Below are 21,378 nucleotides of genomic sequence, written 5' to 3'. Positions count from 1 at the left end.
TCCCCTTCTTGATCAGGCAGCCTGTGGCTCCTGACTAGTATCACCCTTCACTTCCTCTCAGTGTTATCAGTTCTGATCAGTCAAAGTAGGACAGATGGCTCCTCTCCTCTTGCCAGATCACCTCAGTGTTCTCCAACTGGATATCTGGAGATAGAGCCTTTTGTTGATGGAAATCACAGTATTGCAGCCGCCACCTTCATGCAAGTGTCACGCTCCAATGCGATATTCCGGCATAGTCTATGGCTGTCTCTCCTGAGAAACATGGGACTTCAGCTCCTGCACGCGCAGGACCTCTACGAACATTTCTTTCCTCTCTTTACCTTTCCTGACACCACAGAATCTTCTCACCTTCACAAGCATTTCCTTCATGTCTCACAGGTGAGACCAATGTCACTTCCAGCTGTGGCTGCACAGACATGCCTCTGGAGCACAGGCACATCAGCATTTTCACCTGAATTTCAAATCTGGTCATTAGACCTCTAATGTAGCAGAGCTGATTGTCCCTCAGTCAGCAGACTGTTGTTGTATGTCACTGCTGCCTTTTTGCTGACTCCAGCAGTCCTGTACAGTCTTGAGCAGCACTTCTGGGCAGCAGGAGCATGCCTTTCCATGCCAACTGCCTCGCTCCTCTTGCACACCCTGTTCCCAGAGATCCTGGTAGCTGACACACCCTGAGTGCCCTGAATAAGTGAAGTAAGAACCCAGGTGCAAGTCTGCTCCATTCCTGGCAAGATCTCCTGGGCAGGCAACTTTCCATACTGGTTTCAGGAGCGGTTCTCTCACCTCATGGATGTCAGTTGTGCCAGGGACACATCACAATACCCTGTACTGGTGGCTAAATCATTAAACTTCAGAAAAAAGGTAAATGAAGTGCTAAGGAAGCAGTCAGTAGAGAAACATTAATTAAACTGAGCAAGGTATTAGTAAGGGGTGTGCTGAGTATAACTTGCACCACTCTTACTCCAGAAAAATGAATGAAAACCATGACATGAAATGAGAATGATCAGAGGAAGGAAAAATACAGCTTACAAGAGTTAAGAAGTCAGCAGGTAATTATGAACACAATCAAAATTATCTGTAAAACACACAGCATTTTCCTCCTCAGTGTAACCATACTCTAATGCAACTGAGCTCCTTTCCCAATATGAAAACCTGTTGCTTATTTACTCTGCAAAGCAAGCCATGTTTACAGAATCTTACTTAGCGTGTTCCTTTTTTCCTGCAAATAATCTTGTGCTGCTCTTACTATCTGCTGGACAACTCCTGTAACCAGTAGCTGGACTGAAGGAGGATCCCAGGTCAGGAGGAGTCGGTGAAGCACACTCAAGAGTTCAACACCAAGGAGCTGCAGTGAAACAAAATACATAGAAAAACATTAATTAGGACTAAACAATTCCTAATTGTAATGTCACTTGCTTATGATGAACAAATACTTTTCTCATACAAAAAATAAGTACAGCTCTTGTAATCATCATAGATGAAAGACCAAGACCTGGAAAAAGCTGATTGTTACAACATGCTCATACATTACCTGATCCTCTGCAATATGGATCCTGGCACAAGGGGAATCCAATAAAGTATGTAGTGCTTGTAAGCAAGATGTAACATGCTCTACAGGCTCTTCAGGTCTTGGGGAACACAGAAACTGTATACTAACACCTGAAAAGAGCAACGGTTAAAAAGAATGTTCATATCATCATAAAATCAAGTTTTCTTTTAAAAATTTTTGTAAGTATGGCAGATTCTTAAAAACTTTAGAAAGACAGCTGTTTTTATCAATTCTTCTTGCTTTCAATTAAGAGATTCTATGCAGAAGAATTGTATTTGCTTCCTCTTCTGCATCATATCTTCCCCAAAATTTGGCAGGATAAATAATACGCAGCAACAACAAGCAATTTAAGATTACTGAGCAGAAATCCATACTTTGTTCTAAAGATCTGTAAGTCAGACATATGAATCCTTCATTTGTAAATTGAGTTTCATTTTCTTGAACTCCTTTAAATGTAAAGACAACAAAATGAAGTTAAACTCCAAAAATCACGCAATATTCATCTTCTACATATGGCACTTAATTCCGGATTTAAATGTCTGTATCTCAGCAAACTTCTGGCATTCCTCAGAATAAGAGATTACATCCACCTCTTAAAGCTGTTAGGTAACAACAAAGAGAAACAGTGAATGCTACTCACAGATGAAAAACTGATGCAAAAGCTACTCCACATGATTTGCCAAATAACAGTTTCTACTAAGCAGTGTTTTATAGGGGTGTGTATTTTAATTAACCTCACAGCTTTTGCATCTTTGAAGTATAACATTTTGTATCATCTGCATTATACTACAGTGTTGAACAGTTCCTACTAATTTTATTCAATTACATAAATCATAACAGTCACACTGACAACTACTCTGTCAAAGCTACAAAGAACACAGAAGGCAGAGAGATAAAAGGGAGGATGAGACAGAGATTTTCAAAACTTTAGTGTCCAGACATGTAATGAATTTTAAACTTCACAGATTTCAAGCAAAGTATCTTTTCTCATTTTCATAGTGTTTCATACCATAACATGCTGCTACTGAAATCTAAACTTGTAACTCTTACCCAAAATTAAGTGCATTCGATCTTTGTTTATCTCTGGCAAAGATTTAGTGGCAGGTGGAGTTCCAGGTGTCTGGTTTAGCATAATGGATGTAGCACGTTTCTGAGAACTAGGCATTGCTGCAGCAGTCTCTTCTGTTGACTCTGACACATTAAATCCTGTACTGTTTAGCCAAAGTGCCACTGCATGTAGTATGGGAGCCCAGGAGTTTCGGTAATGCAGTCTAGCTGTGTCTATTGTTTCTGGAGTGTAAAATGCTCCTCCTGTTAAATTAACAAAGCAAAGGTAAATTCTAAAATTCTCTGCAAGTAACAGATAAAAAAAACATGCATTCTGAATTTATTAGTATATTTATTCCAGGTGTGCTTGATCACAAACATAATCAGGTGTAATACTTGTTAGTGGCAGTACATTCCAATTCTCCTTGTGTAGTAGCAATATTAGGACCTCTCATGAGAAAGTGCACTGGCCTCAATAAAGCAGTAAGCAGAGAGCAAGAAAGGCAGGCACAGTCATCAGGTCTTGCAGCATTTTTCATACAGACCATTCACTCTTAATTCTGTGTAATACTGTAAAACAGTGTCTGCTCTAATCTCAGGGGCTGTTTTTCATACAACCAAGATCTTTTTGCATTTGATACCAAAGTATTAGAGGTGAAGAAGTACTCTTAATTCCACAAAGATGTGGTTTTAATGATCTCAATGATTTGAATAAAGAGTATACTCATTGCAAATTGAAGGAAAAAATATTCAAACTTAGAAAGTACTGCTATTACATTCTCAGGCAGAAATTTATCACTTGCATAAAAAACATGCATACCAAATAATTTACATAATAATTCTCAATGTCCAGCTACAGTTTTTTTTTCAGTTTTGCAGAACACAACAAGAAATTTCAGTGCATACCATCTGGTGGAAGCTGGGTAGCAAATTCAGCTGGTAAAGTTAAAAGAGCGTAATCTTTCAGCGCAGCCAACCAGAGCCGGCTCAGTGCCGGCAGTTCAGGCTGTACAAGCGTTATCAAACTGTCTGGTGGCAACTCATCCACGGTACCAAAATCATCCTCATCCTCCTCTGTGCTCTTCGAAACACGCTTTGGTTTGGTCTCTGCTTCTTTCTTAATTTTCATGGCAACCACATACACCTAGAAGTAAAACATGTCAAAGTATGTGCTGTGAGATTCTAAGAAGAAAGGAAAGCAGCAGCCTTCCCCATGTAAATGTAACAGATTCCACACAGATAAAATTCACCAGAAAATGACTGGATAAAAGAGATTTTCAATACAACTCCATTTTATTTAAATCCTTTCTTTTATTTCTACCAGTATATATATAATGCTTACATTCATAAATGGGACTTTCCTAAAACAATCTGGCCACACACTTTCTTCCTAAAAATGTGCCAATTATAAACACTTGACAGTGTTAACTAACTAGTTGGTTAACTAGTTAACTAACTGCAATATTTTCCCAGAATACATTTTAAGAATACATTTTGTTTGATTTTTAGGGTTTTTTGTTTTCTTGTTTGTGGGGTTTTTTTTCAAGTTTAAGAGCAGTAAGATAGGAAGAAATTCAAAATCTGATAGGGTATGAGTATATATTTTTACGCAGAAAAGTGCAGCAAAACAAAGAACAATCAAGCCTCAATGTAAATATGGCTCAACAGAATGGCAGAGAAAGATACTGAGTTTAAAACATCCCAGGACTAGAACTGCAAGAGGTTAGGAGGAAGGCATGTACAGGCAGTATGAGGTGTGAGGCTGCTATTACACTGTAAAATGTTTCCAAACTTTGACAGATTTAATGGTCATGGTTTACCTCAGCCCACGCTTTGAGAACGGCGAGTTTTTCCATAGTAGTCGCGCTCTCTCGGTAAAGCTGGCTAGAAGATCCCTTTCCCGCTTGCACTTTATCCAGGGAAGAGACAAGAAGGTTGTGAACTCGGCGAAGATCATTCAGGTCACTTACAACCCCACTTCCTATCCAAGCGCTACATACCTGGACAACAAAGTTTAGAATCATTCTAAACTAGCAAAAAAACCCAACAACCTTATAAATGAAAAAAAAATTTAAATTAGTTAGAAAACCAAACCCAAAACAACCACCAGGCAAACTTAGTCACTGTCTTCCTGCTTAAGACAAATAAATCAGGTTTTCCTTTTTTTTTTCTCCCCATCTGTGACAACAGAATTGCTCAGGTGAGTGGTTATAAAGGCTATATTTGCAATGCATATTACAAGGGAACTTAAAAGCTATGGAAAATATTTTAAAAATTTTTCAATCCTCCATAAATAAGTTATAATGATTTTTTTATTCTGTCCCCAGGTGTCTGGTCAAATCATTCAGGTAATGAGTCACTGCATTCTCTGTGAAGAATATATTGGGCAGCAATCAACAAGAGTATACCTTTAAAATCCCTCACATTGCAAATCAATTTATAAGGCTCCATACATCATATGTGATCAGACTGAAAGACAATAAATAAACTTCTACTGGTCTTATTAAGCAAAAGGGTTTTTTTCCTTTTTTTTCTTCTTTTTTTTCTTGCAGGATTGATATGAAGACATAGTTAGTTCCAGATACATTTTTTGATGTAGTTCCCTAAAAAGACTTCTGCACATCTGAGGAACAAAATATATTACTAAGAAACTCAAAAGATGTTGCAAAAACATCACAGCTTAAGTTTACAACATCTTCCAGCAATTTGATGCTACTTCTCTTTTGTATTTTTACAAAATTAGTTTTGTTTATAGAATGTGAATGTTTTCCACTGTACCTGACAGGCCTTTGCAGTTATATCGGATGGCGTATCTTGGGAAAAGGCTGGCCTCAGAGCAGCCCCAACCTGTTGATAAGAAGAAAAGTTAAAAATCCAACTACAATAATAGGGACACAGTGTGGCTTATCTCACCTTGTTTAAGGCTCAAGGACAAGCACAGAAAAAGCAAGACAAGATTGCTAAATTTGGCATTGTAGTTACATCCCAAAATTATCCTTGCTGTCTAGGAAACATTTGCAATAACAGTCTTTAAACAACAAAAACAGAGTCTTAAACTACTTTTTTTCCTGCTTTCCCATTGCCTTTTTAAGTCTCAACTATCTTTGTGAAATATGTGGTATTATCTTCCCTCTGTTCATGAGTATCCTTTTAATCATTACACTATTACAGGTGCAACTTCTGTTAAGGATCAATAAGCCAATGACAATTTGATGTCCAAAGAAAGCAATGTGAAATTAAATGTTTACGGTTGGATTTGCATCAAGTCCACAAAGTGACAAATACTGACTGAAAAATGCCTTTTAGGCAGTTGCTATATGGCAATATTTTTCTGAAACAAACGGAACCAAATCCAAGAGAAAGAAGCAATGGTTACAGCACTACAGAAGGAAGAAGAAAAAGGCAGGAAGTGAAAAGAATTAAAAGCTGCATTTAGAAAGTATTTGGAAAGATCTTGACAACAGAGTGAAAACAAAAGGGGTGAAAGAGTTAAGCTATGCAACAAAAAAAGCACAATAATATCCCCCAAAAAAATCTTAATTTGCCCACTTCCCAGTGATATACTTTTATAGTTTTCATTTAAACAGAAGTACATTCACTAATTCCCAAGAAAAAGGATTTATTAGGTTAAATCTAGAACTGAGTGAACGATATTTTCCAAATCCTAGTTCTACAATCTACAATCTAATAGCCACTTTTGCCAAAAAGTAAATGTAACTTGCAATATTTGCCTTTCAAGCTACTGAATTTTATCAGCTACTAAATTATAATAGATAGAATGAGATACAAAAATGAAATTTGAATAGATAAGTGAGTCTCTGTAGCACATTTTCACACACAGAAAAATCTCCTCACAGTTTTTTTTTCAAACTACAAAATGTTCTCAAAGCTAATACTGGCATATTGGCATAACTACAAGATTTCCTGAACTTATGAAGGAGGTCTCACATTCGCCTGATACTGCTCCAGTATCACATGGCCTGGAAACTCTGGCTCGGGAACGGATGCAAATTTCTTGATAATGTCCTCAAGAGCTTGAAGCCCCGCCATCCGTAGCTGGTTGCTGTGGTCCGTGGCAGCCATGAATGCCATTCGGATAAGGTCAGAGAGATGGAGTACTAAGAAGTCATCTTAGAACAAAACAGAAAGAACTATTTAGTAACTTAAAAGATAGCTAACATGATGAATACTTGCAACATTTTGCTCATTGACATGCATGAATTTTACCTATTTGTTTTCGAAGATCCACATTTAATGCACGGAAGAAGCAGGAAAGAATACAACCTAGTTTTCTTTCTTATTTTCTACTTCCCCTCCCCCCCAAAGTGATTCTATGACTTTTATTCCTAAGACAACCTTGAAAAATGAGCAGAAATTGTGTAGGATGAAGTATGTAAATGTGGCTAAGTAGCTTAGAATATATTAAAACATTTATTAAAGCTAATTTGAATGATCCCCCAAACACACAGAAATTCAAGGCAATTCCTGCTCCTGCTCAGATCCTATGCTTACAGCGACCCCTGCTGCTGTCAACACCTAAATCTGAGTATGCCTCTGGTTCTCCTCCCAAAAACCACCTCTAAGGCTGTAAGCATGCACACAAGAAAAATACATAGAGCATTTCTGAAAGGATTATTCTTCTCTAGGTATTAATTTTATTTATTTTCTCACTCTCTATTTGAAATTACCACGTTGTACAACTAACATGAAAATAAATTATTTAACAACATCCACTGTGACTAATGAAACCCACGAATTGCCTAAGCTATTTTCAAGTCTCAAGGTAAAAAAGGAAAATGTTTTTGTGGCTGAAACTTTTCAGAGGCATATCAGTAAAGAAAGACTGAAAATCACTTTGAAACTACAGTGATAAAGTCTGCACTTACTTTTTCAGAGACAATAGTAAAATTTGAATATTTTAGAAGCTGCATTTGGGGGGGCAGAATTTTGCTGAATTTTCCTTTTTACAATGATACCAAACATATCAAAGTTCACTTTAAATAAACAGAGATAAAATTCTCCAGATATGCCATTCTCTATAGGACCCTATAAGCAGCAGTTATTTCATTATTTTCTTTGTGATACAATGCCATGACAAAATAAACTTTCCTGAAATTGTTCCTTCCTAGTCTTCAGTGGCCTTGGCCTCAAATCAAGTCAAAAACCGGATTCTCACAAAAGCAATGCACAGTGCTGGAACCAGGCTGCACTAAAGCAACACAGGCAAAGACCTGATAACTCTCCATATCACAACAGACACTCACAACAACACAGACATCAAAATCCATTCATGTCACACATTCTAGGATGCTCAAAATATTCATCCTACATACACAAAAGTCCTCATGAGCACTACACAGGTGAATCCAAACAACCACAAACATGGACAACTCAAGGACAGACACCTCACACTATCTGAAAAACATATCTTCACAAAACTACTCTGCCATCTAGGACCTCTCGATTTTGATCCCCTAACTCATAAAACTATCTTTGGAACATGAGCTTGAAAACTAAGACTCATCACTCTCATAGATACCAAAAGAACAAACCTTACGAAGTCCATGTCTTTTTATAACTCCCTCCCACATCCCCCTCTCTCTGCAACCAATGCCATAGCAATAATTACCTAGCTTGATCCCTTCTTTTTTTCTTTTCTAGCATCTCTTCAGATTGGAGATGCTAAAATATTCTCAAGTTTAATTAATTGCTGTCATTACATTAAACTCTGAAAACACTCCGAGCTTGCCCTTAGCTAGAAGTTTATTGCTTCTGTTTCAGAGTTGAGAAAACCTTTGCATCTCTAAGGTTTTTTTCCCCTAAGCAGACAAGTCTTTCAGAACTGGTATGTTCCAGAAAACCTCATTCTTTGTGCTCATGGTACTGTAACTACAGTGGTTACAGAGACACAGTTTTATTGATTATTGCTGGACATTTCCTTTGGTTTTGACCATTTGAATGAAAGAATAAGTGCTTATAATTTTTTTTCTTGGTTGTGTAATCTTAAGCTGTAAAGAGGTGTCAAAATGAAAATAAAAAATTAAGAACAAAACCAAAGCATGCAATTACTTTTTGGGTTTTTAAGTCTGGCTGAACGAGCCAGTGCCAGGTCGAAGTGTGCCTTGTTGGCATTCTCACACAGCATGATAACTCGGCACAGACAGTCTGCTGCAAACACTCGAGTGGCCCAGCGAGGTGCTACAGAAGGCTTGGACTTGTCCTCTTCACCCAAGGTGGTAAACATTGTGTCATCATCCATCTCCTCCTTCTTCTCCAACTCCTCATCCTTCCCTCCTCCCAAGGGAGCAGCAGTGCTCATGTCTGTGACACAGAACAATTAAAAGGAAGAAAAAAATGCCACTGTTAAAATCCACAGAAGGCAGTTAAGGACATGAGTTCAAGTCTTTCCTTATACTGAGAGTCAGAACAGACTAATTCTTCTGTAGAAACATTTGACAAATGTCCAAAAGCAAGAGTGTATCATTAAAATAAATGGTTTTCACCTCAGTTCTGGGTTAAATTACCCTTTAATCATCTTACATGATATGAGATAAATTCCTATAATATTAATTCTCCACAGTTACCAACTATAGCTGAATCCCGTATCTAAATTGCCCAGCTTTGTAAATTAACCTATTAAATTGCCAATAAACAGGATAAGGCTCAGAATTAAAAGAATTATCAGACTCAGAATAAAAGAATTAGCTTCGTTTTGAATTATTCAGCTCCCATTTCAAGTGGAAGACAAAAAGCAAGTTAAATTGAAACAAAATTACAAAGCTCCAAGCCAAGGGACAGCTACCAGCCAAGTAGGCCATTGACAGTACCCAAAAATGTGATTAATATTCAAAAAATTATTTTCTGAAATGCGGTCTCAAACCTACACCTAGAGAAAATAAAAATTACTTCAGGGATCACATAAAAAACCAAAAGCTGAACATAGACCAAAAATCCCTCACCAAACATGCATATATACATTTGCTATTCAGAAATGAAAACATAAATCCTCAATGACAAGGTCTAAATTAGCAAAATGCCAAAATACTGACAAAAATTACCCCAGCAATATTAAGAGGAGAATTAAAGGAAATTATTGCAATGCATGCTTCTCAGAAAGTCTAATTTTAAGCAACTGAAGAGCCAGTTCTTTCAGTAAAGAAAAAGGCTATGGCAAATCAAACATGGATGATGCTAATGCATAACAACAGCATTTTGAGAAGGCATCCAGGACCTCATATGGCTGATTTGTAAATCTCTGCTTAAAAGCAAACCACATTTTGGTCATATGCCAGTTAGATGCATCAAAGGAGGTCAAAGTGAAGTTGCTGGCTTACAATACACCTGAGAGGAATTTATTTAAATATGGTTTTCTCCGAGACAAATCACCTACTAATAAATAAATAAGAAATTGGACAACCACGTAAAAACTTTAAGACCCATCCCACATGAAATAACAAAAAACCATGCCAATTTAGAACTCAGGAAATGAGGTCTTTCTCACTGGGCAGATTTGTGGTAACTACATTGCATAAAGAAATTATTGGTAGCATTACTCATCAGTAAATGTAAAGCTGGCAGCATTTAGAAACAGCTTCAGGATGAACTCACACATGCCAATAAACAAGTTTAAATGCAAGGGAAATGAGCATATTCTGCGTCATAACCATTCTACAAGCTGAAAAACAGGAATAAGGTCTCAGAGGACAAAATCTGTGCAAACAAATCTGCAAAGCTGAAAAACAAACGTAAATTTCATCACCATGGTAACCCAGCATCACATCAGTAATTCACAAAAACCTTATAAAAGAAAGCTCAGAATGTGTACAGGAGTCTTCCCTCTGTACAATCCTGATGTATACAGGCTAAAAAGGATGTCTGCTTCCACTAAGATACTGAAACATCAGATTTACAAACACCATTCTTCTCCATTGGAAATCCTACTTCAAGCAGCTAACTTTTTATTTATGAGTCATATTCTGAAACTTAACATCGATAATTCCTTCTTTCTATGGCAGTTTAATTGCTCTATAATCCAATTCTGTATCCAATATAACCTACATCTTAACTCAGATAAAAGAGAAGCTCCAAACCAATATTGCCAGAAGATGCTAATGCTAAGGACATACTATCATTTATGTGAACCCCACAGAACACTTACCACTGGAAGCTGCAAGGACATCCTTACAAAGCATGAGCCAGTGAGAAAGGTTTTCCACTGCCAGAGATGAAAGCATGTGTCCCAGAGTGTCATGGATATCTGAGCACAATTTCCGATCAGTCTCACGATCCAGCATTCCAAACAGGACGCCCTCCAGGCCTGTCTCTGTTATATTAACTCCCTGATGCCGGCAATGAGCGTCTCGCCGAGAGCCAGCCCCTGGTGCAAAAGGATTCATGTCTGCAAAATGAGAATGAGAGAGCTCTTCTAAAATCAGGAACTCAAGTTTCAAAATTTGGAGCAACAGACTTGAATTGGACATTGTGTACCTGTGGGTGTATAGTTCAATCAAAGATTACCAAGATGTTATTGCTATTTTTCTGAACCAACGCTAGAAAGGTTCTAATACAGCAATTAATTTCATCTGCAATGCAAATAACACCTCCAAGTATTAGTTAAAGTAAAAAAAAAACCTCTCTTCAAGGCACACAGCCCATGAATTTGTAAAAAACCTAACAGTATTGGACTCTAAAGATTCTTCCCAGAGACAGACTTAACTGGTATAATTTGAATAAACTCACAATTCTACATTTGTATGGAGACTGTGCTGATCAACACTGTTGAGCCTCCTATTTTGAAAATAAAATGATACATGTAAGAATTAGACCAGCCAGCAAAGTCCACAGGCATTGTAGATATGCTGCTAACATAATATAACACAACCTCAATCAAACAGTACACCATTAAGTTAATTTTCAAAATAACGAGAGTTATAATACCAGAAAAACTGTAAAATGCTTTCACTATAGAAATACTGTGCTCCCTATTTGATTGCCAGCCTTAATGAGAGAGAGAGAGGCTAAAGTCTGAATTTCACAAATAGTTAAATCATGAACAAAATTCCAGAGGCAAAAGCAGGGGTGTGGCCAGAAGTTACTGAAGTCAGAAGGGACAGTTAAGGGTTTTTTCACTAAGGGTACAAGGGGGTTCTGGGCTTTTTCCCTTCCTTCTGAAGGCAAAGCACACATATGCACACATGTGCATTCAACTGTTACAAAAAAGGCCACGTGAAAGAAATACATACTGATGGCACTGTTCTCTTTGTCTCCAGTGTTTTTTGCTAAGCTCATGGCATATTCACACACTTCTGATGCTTCCCTCTGAGCAAGCTGTCGTAAACACGCAACTGCAGCCCGGCGCAGCAGCAAGTGAGAGCTGCACAAATGAACCTGAAAGTCAAAACCACTACAGGTGAGTAAACTGCTGCACCCCAGCATCAATAAATCAATGCTGCTAAGGACTAAAAACATTCTATTTTTCAGTTATAAGCCCATGTGTGAGCCGCTGGGAATCAAGTTCTGAAGGTTCAGAAGTAAGCACTTTTCATAAAATACAAATATCAAAATATAGCTGATATACACAGAGCTGACAGCTGTCACCTGGTAAAAGAGATAAAAGCTTAAGTGTTGGAACTACTGTGCCAGTGTGATTTAGATTAATTACAGTTTCCAATTTGTTACACTCCAGTACTACTCTGCCTTATATTCTGCTATAGCTGTAAATCACTTTCTTTTAAACAAAAAAGCCATTATCAGGTGCACCACACATGACAACTATAATAAGAACTGCATTTCACATTAGTAACAGAATCTATAGCATTAAGTTATTAAAAGTGCCTCTCAATAAGACAGCATCAGATTTCTTTGCTAACCAACACTGGCTTCTAATTCCTTTGAATCACCTAAGGCACAAGCAAATATTTTCCTTACAGAAGAATTGTCTATGGTCTCTATTTTTCTGAGAGGAAGTAGCTCCACGGAAAAATTAATGTTTTTCCACAGTGGAAGAGGTGAAGAGTGCCCTTTAAGAAACTCTAACTCTTTATTTACTTCAGGGTAATTTGGTTTTAATAAACCAAATATCCATTTGCTTTCTTGGTATCAGGTTATTATGGGGATGGAAAATGCTTCCCTAAATGAAAGTGTTCTACAGTTTATAAAGCATTTTAACAGTACATCTTTATTCCACATATGAATATACAAGAATTTAGTCCTAAAAAAACAGGCAGTCTTTAAAGAATTTCTAAATATCACAACTGAGGTTGTTTCAATGACTTAAAACACAGAATATTTGGGAGATTTATTAATGTAAACAAAATTCCATGATTCAAGTTACAAAACAAATAACTACAAGTTATGAAGCCAATGCAGGAAGAAGAAATTAAAATGAGAGTGTGGAACTGCATGGTTTAATTTTGATATCTGGCATTAATTCCATTCTGAAGAGTTGGCTAATGGTGCAGGTAAGGCAAACCTTGCCTACATAACTATGCATTTGCAGTATGAAGAAAAGCCCAAGACAATTCAGAGGAAATCCTAACAAACTAAGTATAACTTGAAAGTAAGGAATTTGAGAAAGAAAAACAAAAATAGCTTTCATTTAGCAGAAGACGATAAACTAAGAGAAGAGAAACAGTAGAAAACCATGGGAAAAGGCTTCAAAACAGCACTAATTATTCATGTATAAACTTCATTGTCTGTAACATCACCCACTGGTATTTACAGAGTAAATGGCTGTAGGAATTATCTCTCATGTTGTACATCATATTCATGCAGAAGATCTTATCTACTCCTATGTGTGTTACACCCCTTCCATGCAAAATTTTGTGAAGGGACAAGTGACAGGTTCTGTAAATACACTGCACTCCCAGGAGTGCTTGGGGCAGGGTGGGGCTCGGGTGTGCACAGGGCTGAGGAGAAGCACCTAATCATGAGAGGATGCCCTAGGGAAAATCTGGATGGCATACTAAGAAAAAGCTCCAGTGTTGACATAAGTAGGATTGCATTCCTTCAGGTAACACTGAGTCATCAGCGCCACAAAGACTGACATAAACAACTTTGCAAAACATCTAACAGACGTAACAGAGAAGCTTTTCAAATTTCTCAGTATTGGACTACTGAGCCCTCTAAAAATAACTTTTACAATAGTAATTATTAAAAAAACCCACCAACCTACATGAAAACCACATCCACACCACCTTTCCTCTTATATTCATATTTGGTATGTTTTGGGTTCAAGCCTTTGCCTTACATTCAGGCTTAAGCCAGGACTTGCTGACAAAATACTAATGAAAGAAGGTGGCAACATTAACAGCAGGAGCACAAGAATTCGTATGTCAGCCGCTAATATGCTGACATTGGCAACATAAATCCAAAATCTTTCTCCAACTCACTCACTTCCCTCTTTGCATGCAATTAGAGCATTTCAGCATCTTTTTTACTTAGACATATTATTTATAAATGCTTGCTATCTTACTCTATTGAGGGTGAAAGAGAATCAACCTCTGTGACTTCAGTTTGGGCAGCATTCTGAAAATATGTAAAATGCGTTGAGGACTCTGGTGGTTTTGCAAATATAACTTGCTTATTACATATGGCTATCCTTGACATCTTGCTAAATATTTCCCCTGTCCTCTGCTAAGCACATGCATAAAACTTGGAGGACCAAAAGGGATGCATTTGATACTCACACAAAGACTGGGAACCAGACTGGACAGGTTGACATGCCGTGGTGCAAACATATGAAGCTGCTGAAGGCAGGATATAGCAGCTGCCTGAACAAGTGAGTCTGAATGGTCTTGTGTGATTGCACATCCCACCAAACAGGAAGAACGGATTGTTGAAATCGTAGCTCCATTACCTAATCATGTAAGAGGATATCCTTAACACAGCAAAACTTTTCTATCACAACTGCAGACTTTAAACCTTTGAGAAGCAAAAATTATTAAAGCTTCAATATCACAAAAAATAGTTCTCAGATTAACATGCAACTTTTCTGATTTGCCATGCAAATTAGAAACACTACAGCATGTTTCAGTATCTCTTTTTTTAGCTCAGTTAAATAACATGCTGTAGAAATGAAATTCTGGATCGATAATCTCCAGTCAGAAATATTGTGAGACTATCTTCCCAGGTCATGAAACCAGTTAATTACCTGAAGTTAGATTTTAAAAGTCTCTTTCACTTTATATGTGTATAAACAACATTTCACGCACTGAGCCATTTCCTAAAATATCAGGTAACTCTTAAGCTCATATCTATGTATGCAGACAATTTTAATTAGCTCCAATAGATGAGTAGCACTGCTCTACTACAACAAGCATTTTAAAAGAACAGTATTTGATTTGAAGAACAATGCCATTTGGCATTTTAAGAATTAACCCACATCAGGTTTATAAAAGTATTTTGAATTACAGAAATATAACCTGCAGAAGACATTCTTCTACTTAAGTTGTTATTTTAAAAGTTAATCATGTTCCAGACAGCCAAGTTCAATTAAACCATCTAGAACTAGGTAATACTCAAATCTTAAGTCTAGCTATTTAGAATTAAAATTCCATTAGTGGCTCTCTGGCACTGCAGCAAAAACCATCCTATAAATATTCCTAAAAATCCCAGTTAGACAAAGTTACAAATCCATGGTTTTAACACCTGAGGCTCAGAATTTCAGACACATTGTTTGGCACGACAAGATTTTAAGTCTCTACAATGAGGTATGGAGATCTAAGGATATCAAGAATGAATGGAAATGAGTTATAGTTCACAGTATCATCAATTGTGTCAAACTTAAGCTCTCACCATCAGTTTAAAAACATGTTAAAAAAATGGAGGAAAAAGCTTGTCTCATGCCCCACAAAAATACATATAGCAAAATATGCAGCAAGGGTTTCATGGCTTACCTACCATGCAAATTTACCATTAGCTGAAACACCATACATCACTGCAACTTCTTTATAAAAATCTCAAACTGCAGTCAAAAAAGCCCCAAGCAGTCATAAGGAGGATCAAAATGAGGTTGTTTGCAGGACTGTAACTGAAACAGCCAACATTGCCTCCCCCACCTGCAACTAACCAAAACTTATATTCTTCCATTTAAGGTTATGATATCATCTTTATACAAGGTAGATCTTTTTTTTTTACACTTCAAATTCCCACTAACCTTGCAGTTCAGGCCCAACAGTAGTTATTATAGCCCCAAGGCACCTGCCCAAGCACTGATGTACTTCTGTGTGCGATGGCGGGACAGTTAAGAGCAGGGTGAGAACGAGAGAGAGCGTTGGCTCCACGTACCCACGGTACATTGGTCCACTAGAATCCACTATCAAGGCAAGTGAATGGAGAGACCAGGTCTACCAAAAACACAAAGGAATGTTTTTCAGTAAAGCATTCAGGAAATTAAACAGGTTTTATGCAGTTGGAGCCTAGCTTCTGTTCTTAAGCACGTCTAATTCATTACTCTGACTTCAGAAGTGTTTCCAAACTTCCCAGACCTCAAGCAATCACCTGAGAGTTTAAATATATCTAACATATTCTTTGGTTATCAGCAGTTTTGGGTATAAAGGAAACACGGTGATGAAAAATTTGAGAAGAAATATGCTTAAGCACTTCAAAGAAGAAAAATACAAGCACAAACAACACATCTACTTAAAACAAAAAGGAAAAAAGAAAACTGACTTGAGACAGGAAAAAGAGAGAATCATTCCACTACAAAATTAGAGACAGAATCTGAAATGGGCAGCTTACAAAGCCCTTAGCAGAGATGGTCTTTTATATTCCAGTAGGAACTGATTTTCATGACAAGCTGAAAGGTTCACATGCATTTTTCTAACTTTCTTATTAGTGGGTACAAGAGCAAAAAGCAGTGTTGTTAAGTCAGCATGAGGGGAAAAATGGTGAAAGATAGACCTATTTCAGTTGAAGGTAAGTAAACAACAAAAGACCAGAGTAATTTATTGTAACTGTCAAAGCAAGAAGCAGGCAAGAGGACAGTCCTTTCAGATACTGATGCTTCATTGGAAATAAATTGCACTGACAGACCTGAAAGCATTAGCTATCTCTCCATAACACCCTACTAAATGATCTTATTTCAGAATTTTCTCACATTAAACGCATGACTAAGATAAAAGAGTATTACTATTACAAAGCTAGACTCTTAGGAATAAGCTGGAAAACCTGCCTTTAAAATTGCTACTTTTTAATCCTCTCTGATGCAATCCAAAAACCATTAGCACTAGCAATCATCTAACTACCTCTACAGTCCTAATCCTGTGGTAGCACATTACAGCTTATCCTTTCATTCCTGTAAACTTCTATTATTCATACTTCCATACAGTTTCTGTGTAACCACACTGATCCACTGAGGGATGAGGTTTAAAAGCTTAGTTTTTCACAGTGGCTGGGTGCTCTATTCTCAACAAAAAGTAAGGTAGATATGTAAGTTCAGCCTGGACTTCCCCTTTATACTTTTGGGTTTTTTTTTTTTCATAAAACATTAACCTTTCCAATTTCTTTTTGAAATTACTGGGGCACAATGATACGTCTCAAGTTGCCCACTCATACTTGAAGTTGGTTACATACGCAAATTGCACTTCATCTTTCCTTAAACTAAGAAAATTCAAAAGAGACTTAAAATTGTTTTTATAGATTTTTTTTTTAACATTATTTCCAAAAAAAACCTAGGCTTGTTTTTCCCAACTGATAAAACCTTGTTACTTTGATTTTTCTTTTAATTGCTCTGAGGAAAAGAAATAAGAAGGTACTCAAGTACATATTCTATCAAGTTAACAGTAAACCAAGGTGTAAGTATGATTTTTTATAGTTACTGGGGGCTTCAGCTTCTCAGGTGGTGGGTATAAAGTGCCACTACTCTCCAAAACCATTACTCTTTTACAGCATGTTTAGTCCCCTTTCTACTATACCAGCAACTTTTAGCAGTCAAGTCATCCTCTTGTGAGGCTTCACATATCTTTGGTCCACGGTAGATAGAAACCCCTCCCTGCCTGAAACTTGGCTCCTACTGATTCCCTTTCTGCCCCCTAACTGCAATTCAGCTTGCAACAGATTTCTGTGCTCATAATATAACCCTGCAGAGATGATGTCCTGTGTCTGTATCACATACACAGGAATTACTTGACAAAGGAAACTACTGCTCAGGAGACTCCAGTAAGTGATCACATTTCAGTCATCAGCTACCTATTAAAAGCTTCCTTTTAGGCAGCTAAGGCAATACTGATATATGATGCTTTAAAGGCTGTTTGGAATATGCCCACAGTGCCTCACTCTGGCACAGCTGACAAGCAAACACACGTCCTTCTGAATTAACCTGACCACTTCCAAGTGCCTCCCTAAATAGCTATGAAGTTACATTTTAATTACACTGTATCATTGGGATTCTGTACTCCGGGAATCTGTAAGAAAATACTCACTATCTTCACGCTCCCTAGCACATGCTACACATCTTACATGTGACAACATCTACTAAAGAATATCTGAACAGGTAGTTTAACTTCTAATCTTCATCCTGAACATTTTAAGTAATTTTGTGCTGATTGTTTTTTTTTACCTGGACTTCAGGAGAGGTTCCATCTTGTGCCAAAGCCAAGAGAATACTGACACTAGTTTTCAAATGCTGTCCAGAACCTATTCCACCAACGTACCGATGGAGACAACCCAGAGCCAAGGAATGGCCTGTTCTTGACACAACGTCTCGAGCAGATTTTAACCTATCATTGTTTAAATATAAAGAAATCACTTCATTGAGTAAGTTTGTTACACAGAATCTTTGAAGTACCACAACAGTTCAAAAGACTAATAAAATTTTGCAGGCCATCTTACAAAATCTTGAGAAGCCTAAACAACAGCAAAAACAATGTAATTACTCTATATTGCTATTAATCCAGGTTATATATAAAACAAGAGGAAAAAAAGGTATTTTAATAATAATTTTCTTTTTTTCTGGTCAGAACTTGACCTTTTAGATGAAGAAGAGTTTTGAGGGATACAGAAAAAGGATCCGGATTTTACAAGTGTTTCATAGCAGACTAGTTTAAATAATCATTCCAAAACCACTGCAGTGAAAAGGAAGCAAGAATAAAAAAATGACAACACACACTGAGAAATGACAAACTGGCAAATTCAGTTTTTTATATAGCTGTTTTCTTCTACAGCTGATTTTTGTGGCTTTTCCAATAGAGCCTTTTTTTTTTTTTTTAATAGAAAGCATTTTATAATGAAACTAAAACAGAATGAGTAGCGTTTTGAATGATCTGGTTGTAGTAAGCTGTATGCATTGACTTATTATTTTTCACAATACTGCTTCTGAATGCATGTCACATACATCACTTGGCAATTAGAAGCCTTTTCACTGAGTGAGAAAGAGAGATAAAAGAAGGGATTTCCTAATAAGGACAAAGAAAGATTTTCCCCCCCCAGTTGACTGTATATGAGAGACACGCATGCTCTTGGCCATCAGTGAACAACAAAGTAAATGCACATCTCAAATATAAAAAAAAAAATCACTTGACTATCAACAGAATGACAACCATTAACAACTTACAAGTTAATCTAGATAAGAAACTAAGGAAAGTCCCAGTAATAGAAATACAACAAAAGACAGCAAGGATTATGTACTTTATTACAAGATGAAAGGGTGAGAAAAATTTAATTTCTCAGAAGTAACAGAGCCAGACTGAGGCTATGTGCATGCACCTGGCTCAGCCAAAAATATGTGCTGCAGCCCTCAGGCAGTTGCATTCTGATTCAGAAATATGCTGATGCCTTAAATTTAAGCAAGAAATTGGGAAACATACTGTCTTGTTGCTTCTACCAGAAATCTTTCTAAAGACCCATGATAAACAGAATATGAAAAAAAATACAGGCAAATAAATCAGTTAAATCAATGTGTGAAAAGGATGTTTCAGTGAAACAGAACCACTATTACATAATTCACATTACAGATATACTTAATGTAAGCTGTGCTTATCTATCTGAAACAGTTTAGTCACCTTCAGGTAACTCATCAAAAGCTGTTCACCAGTATCATTTCACATTCTGAGTGTTTAACAACTCAGCTTTTATTCCTCACATGAAATGAATCCAAAAGAGAAGAATCTGTTTAATGGTTTCTTAGATCTATGTAACCATAGGGATCAAGCATGAAAGAAGAGAATAATGAATACAGTATTTAGAAAAGGAATCTTCCAAACTACATTAAATTACAAACTACATTAAATTGTGATTTTATTTAATTTGCTGAATTAAAATCAACTTACTTATCAAAACTGTACTGAGCCATTCTAGCAATGAAAGAGGCTTCTCCAACCACTTGAGCCATTCTGCCAAGAGCTTCACCTGCTGCACATCTCAAAATAGGGTTAGGATTATCAAGGGCACCCATTACAAGTGTCAAAGCAGATTTGCGGACTTCTTCTGGTCCTAATGTGCTTTTATTCTCAGCTAAACCCTACATTAAAAAAAAAATAAGAACAAGAAGAAGAAGAATCCAAACATCCCAATATAGGGGAGAGAAAATATATTTGAGATCATCAAGTGAAAACTATATGCTTTTGCTTTTTTTTCAATTTGTGGTAGTTTATCCTGAAACACATTAGTTGAAAACATTTAAAACTCAAAATCACCAATATCCTGGGTCTCATGATGTTTGCCAATACTCTACCTATTTCACATACAGGAAGACCAGTTGCACCAGTCTTTTACATCAAATGCATTACCTACATGCACCCTAGTCCTACCAAATCTGATCTAGCTTTACACAAGAACACCTTAGGGGAGAAAAATAGAAACTTTAAAAATCTAACAGCAAAAATATAATAGGAAAACCACAGACCAGTTACATTTCTACAAGAACCACTTAAATTGAAGACATTATAGATACATGAAATTATTTTTTTCTTTATAATTGCATCCTTCCAAACATTTATACAGCCTCTTATTTGAATAGTTTACAAAACAGTAACACTAAACAGCACTTTTGCAGTTTCTTCTACTCTGGGAGAAATAATTAAACACATGTAAAGTAAAACCACTGCATGTACTATAGAGCAAGAAGCCAAAGGCTCTACCTTGGATCATAATTTTCTGAAGTCCTCACTTCAGCTCAATTTTGACAATTTTTTGACCACATGAGAGCTTCCAGAAATCTGCCTCGGAATCTACATTTCAACTTGTAGCAATGTACATCACGTTTTTAAGAACAATGCAAAGAACTGAGGTGCTGTTTTGCCAATCTATTTTGCCAATCAACCAAAGACATGGAGCTCCAGTAACAGCTTAAACTAGGCAGCCATTATTTGTGACTAGCTGTCTTACTTTCTGACTTGATAGCATCAGGTTGCATTTCCAAGTCTAGATAGAGAGCACACAGCAGTAGCTGCAGTCAGTGAGACTGGGCATAAGCACCTAGAATTCTGTGCAATAAGGCAACCAAAATGTAAACCCAAAGCTATCTGTGTATTCAGTTACACAAGTCACATCTGCACAAAACTCTGATTTGAGGGGTTTTCTGAGTATATATGACAAAATACTTAAATCCGTGAGTCCGGTGCAAATAAAACCACAAGGTGAAAAGACAGTCTGAATACTATAGAATGCTGACAACTGTAGAATGCAGTCACTAGCCTCATCTGTTCGCTCTACTTATACATGAAGACAAGAGCTCAAGCTAGTATCTGGAAAAAAATTCAATTCTGGAGTTTTCAAATTTTTGAATTCTTGAATAACTTCAGTAACATTCTTCTAGCAGCCTTTTGTACTCAATGCAAACTGAT

General features: G+C 36.9%; 1 protein-coding gene across 2 annotated transcripts in view; it reads right to left on the bottom strand.

Moving 5' to 3' along the window:
- HEATR5B (HEAT repeat containing 5B) overlaps positions 1-21,378 on the bottom strand; it is a 52,517-nt gene that overhangs the window by 13,334 nt on the left and 17,805 nt on the right. For both annotated transcript variants that reach the window (XM_053973015.1, XM_053973013.1), the window contains exons 18-31: positions 19,864-20,054; positions 18,156-18,315; positions 15,753-15,942; positions 14,284-14,453; positions 11,839-11,983; positions 10,755-10,994; positions 8,666-8,917; positions 6,545-6,726; positions 5,375-5,443; positions 4,417-4,596; positions 3,503-3,740; positions 2,600-2,860; positions 1,532-1,659; positions 1,201-1,345 (exon numbers count right to left, since the gene is read on the bottom strand). In XM_053973015.1, the coding sequence (XP_053828990.1) occupies positions 1,201-1,345; positions 1,532-1,659; positions 2,600-2,860; positions 3,503-3,740; positions 4,417-4,596; positions 5,375-5,443; positions 6,545-6,726; positions 8,666-8,917; positions 10,755-10,994; positions 11,839-11,983; positions 14,284-14,453; positions 15,753-15,942; positions 18,156-18,315; positions 19,864-20,054 (2,551 nt within the window). The remainder of the gene's footprint in view (positions 1-1,200; positions 1,346-1,531; positions 1,660-2,599; positions 2,861-3,502; positions 3,741-4,416; positions 4,597-5,374; positions 5,444-6,544; positions 6,727-8,665; positions 8,918-10,754; positions 10,995-11,838; positions 11,984-14,283; positions 14,454-15,752; positions 15,943-18,155; positions 18,316-19,863; positions 20,055-21,378) is intronic.

The sequence above is a fragment of the Vidua macroura genome, chromosome 3, assembly GCF_024509145.1.
Source record: "Vidua macroura isolate BioBank_ID:100142 chromosome 3, ASM2450914v1, whole genome shotgun sequence".
In the NCBI taxonomy this organism is placed as follows: Eukaryota; Metazoa; Chordata; class Aves; order Passeriformes; family Viduidae; genus Vidua; species Vidua macroura.
This window is presented reverse-complemented; position numbering and strand designations above follow the sequence as displayed.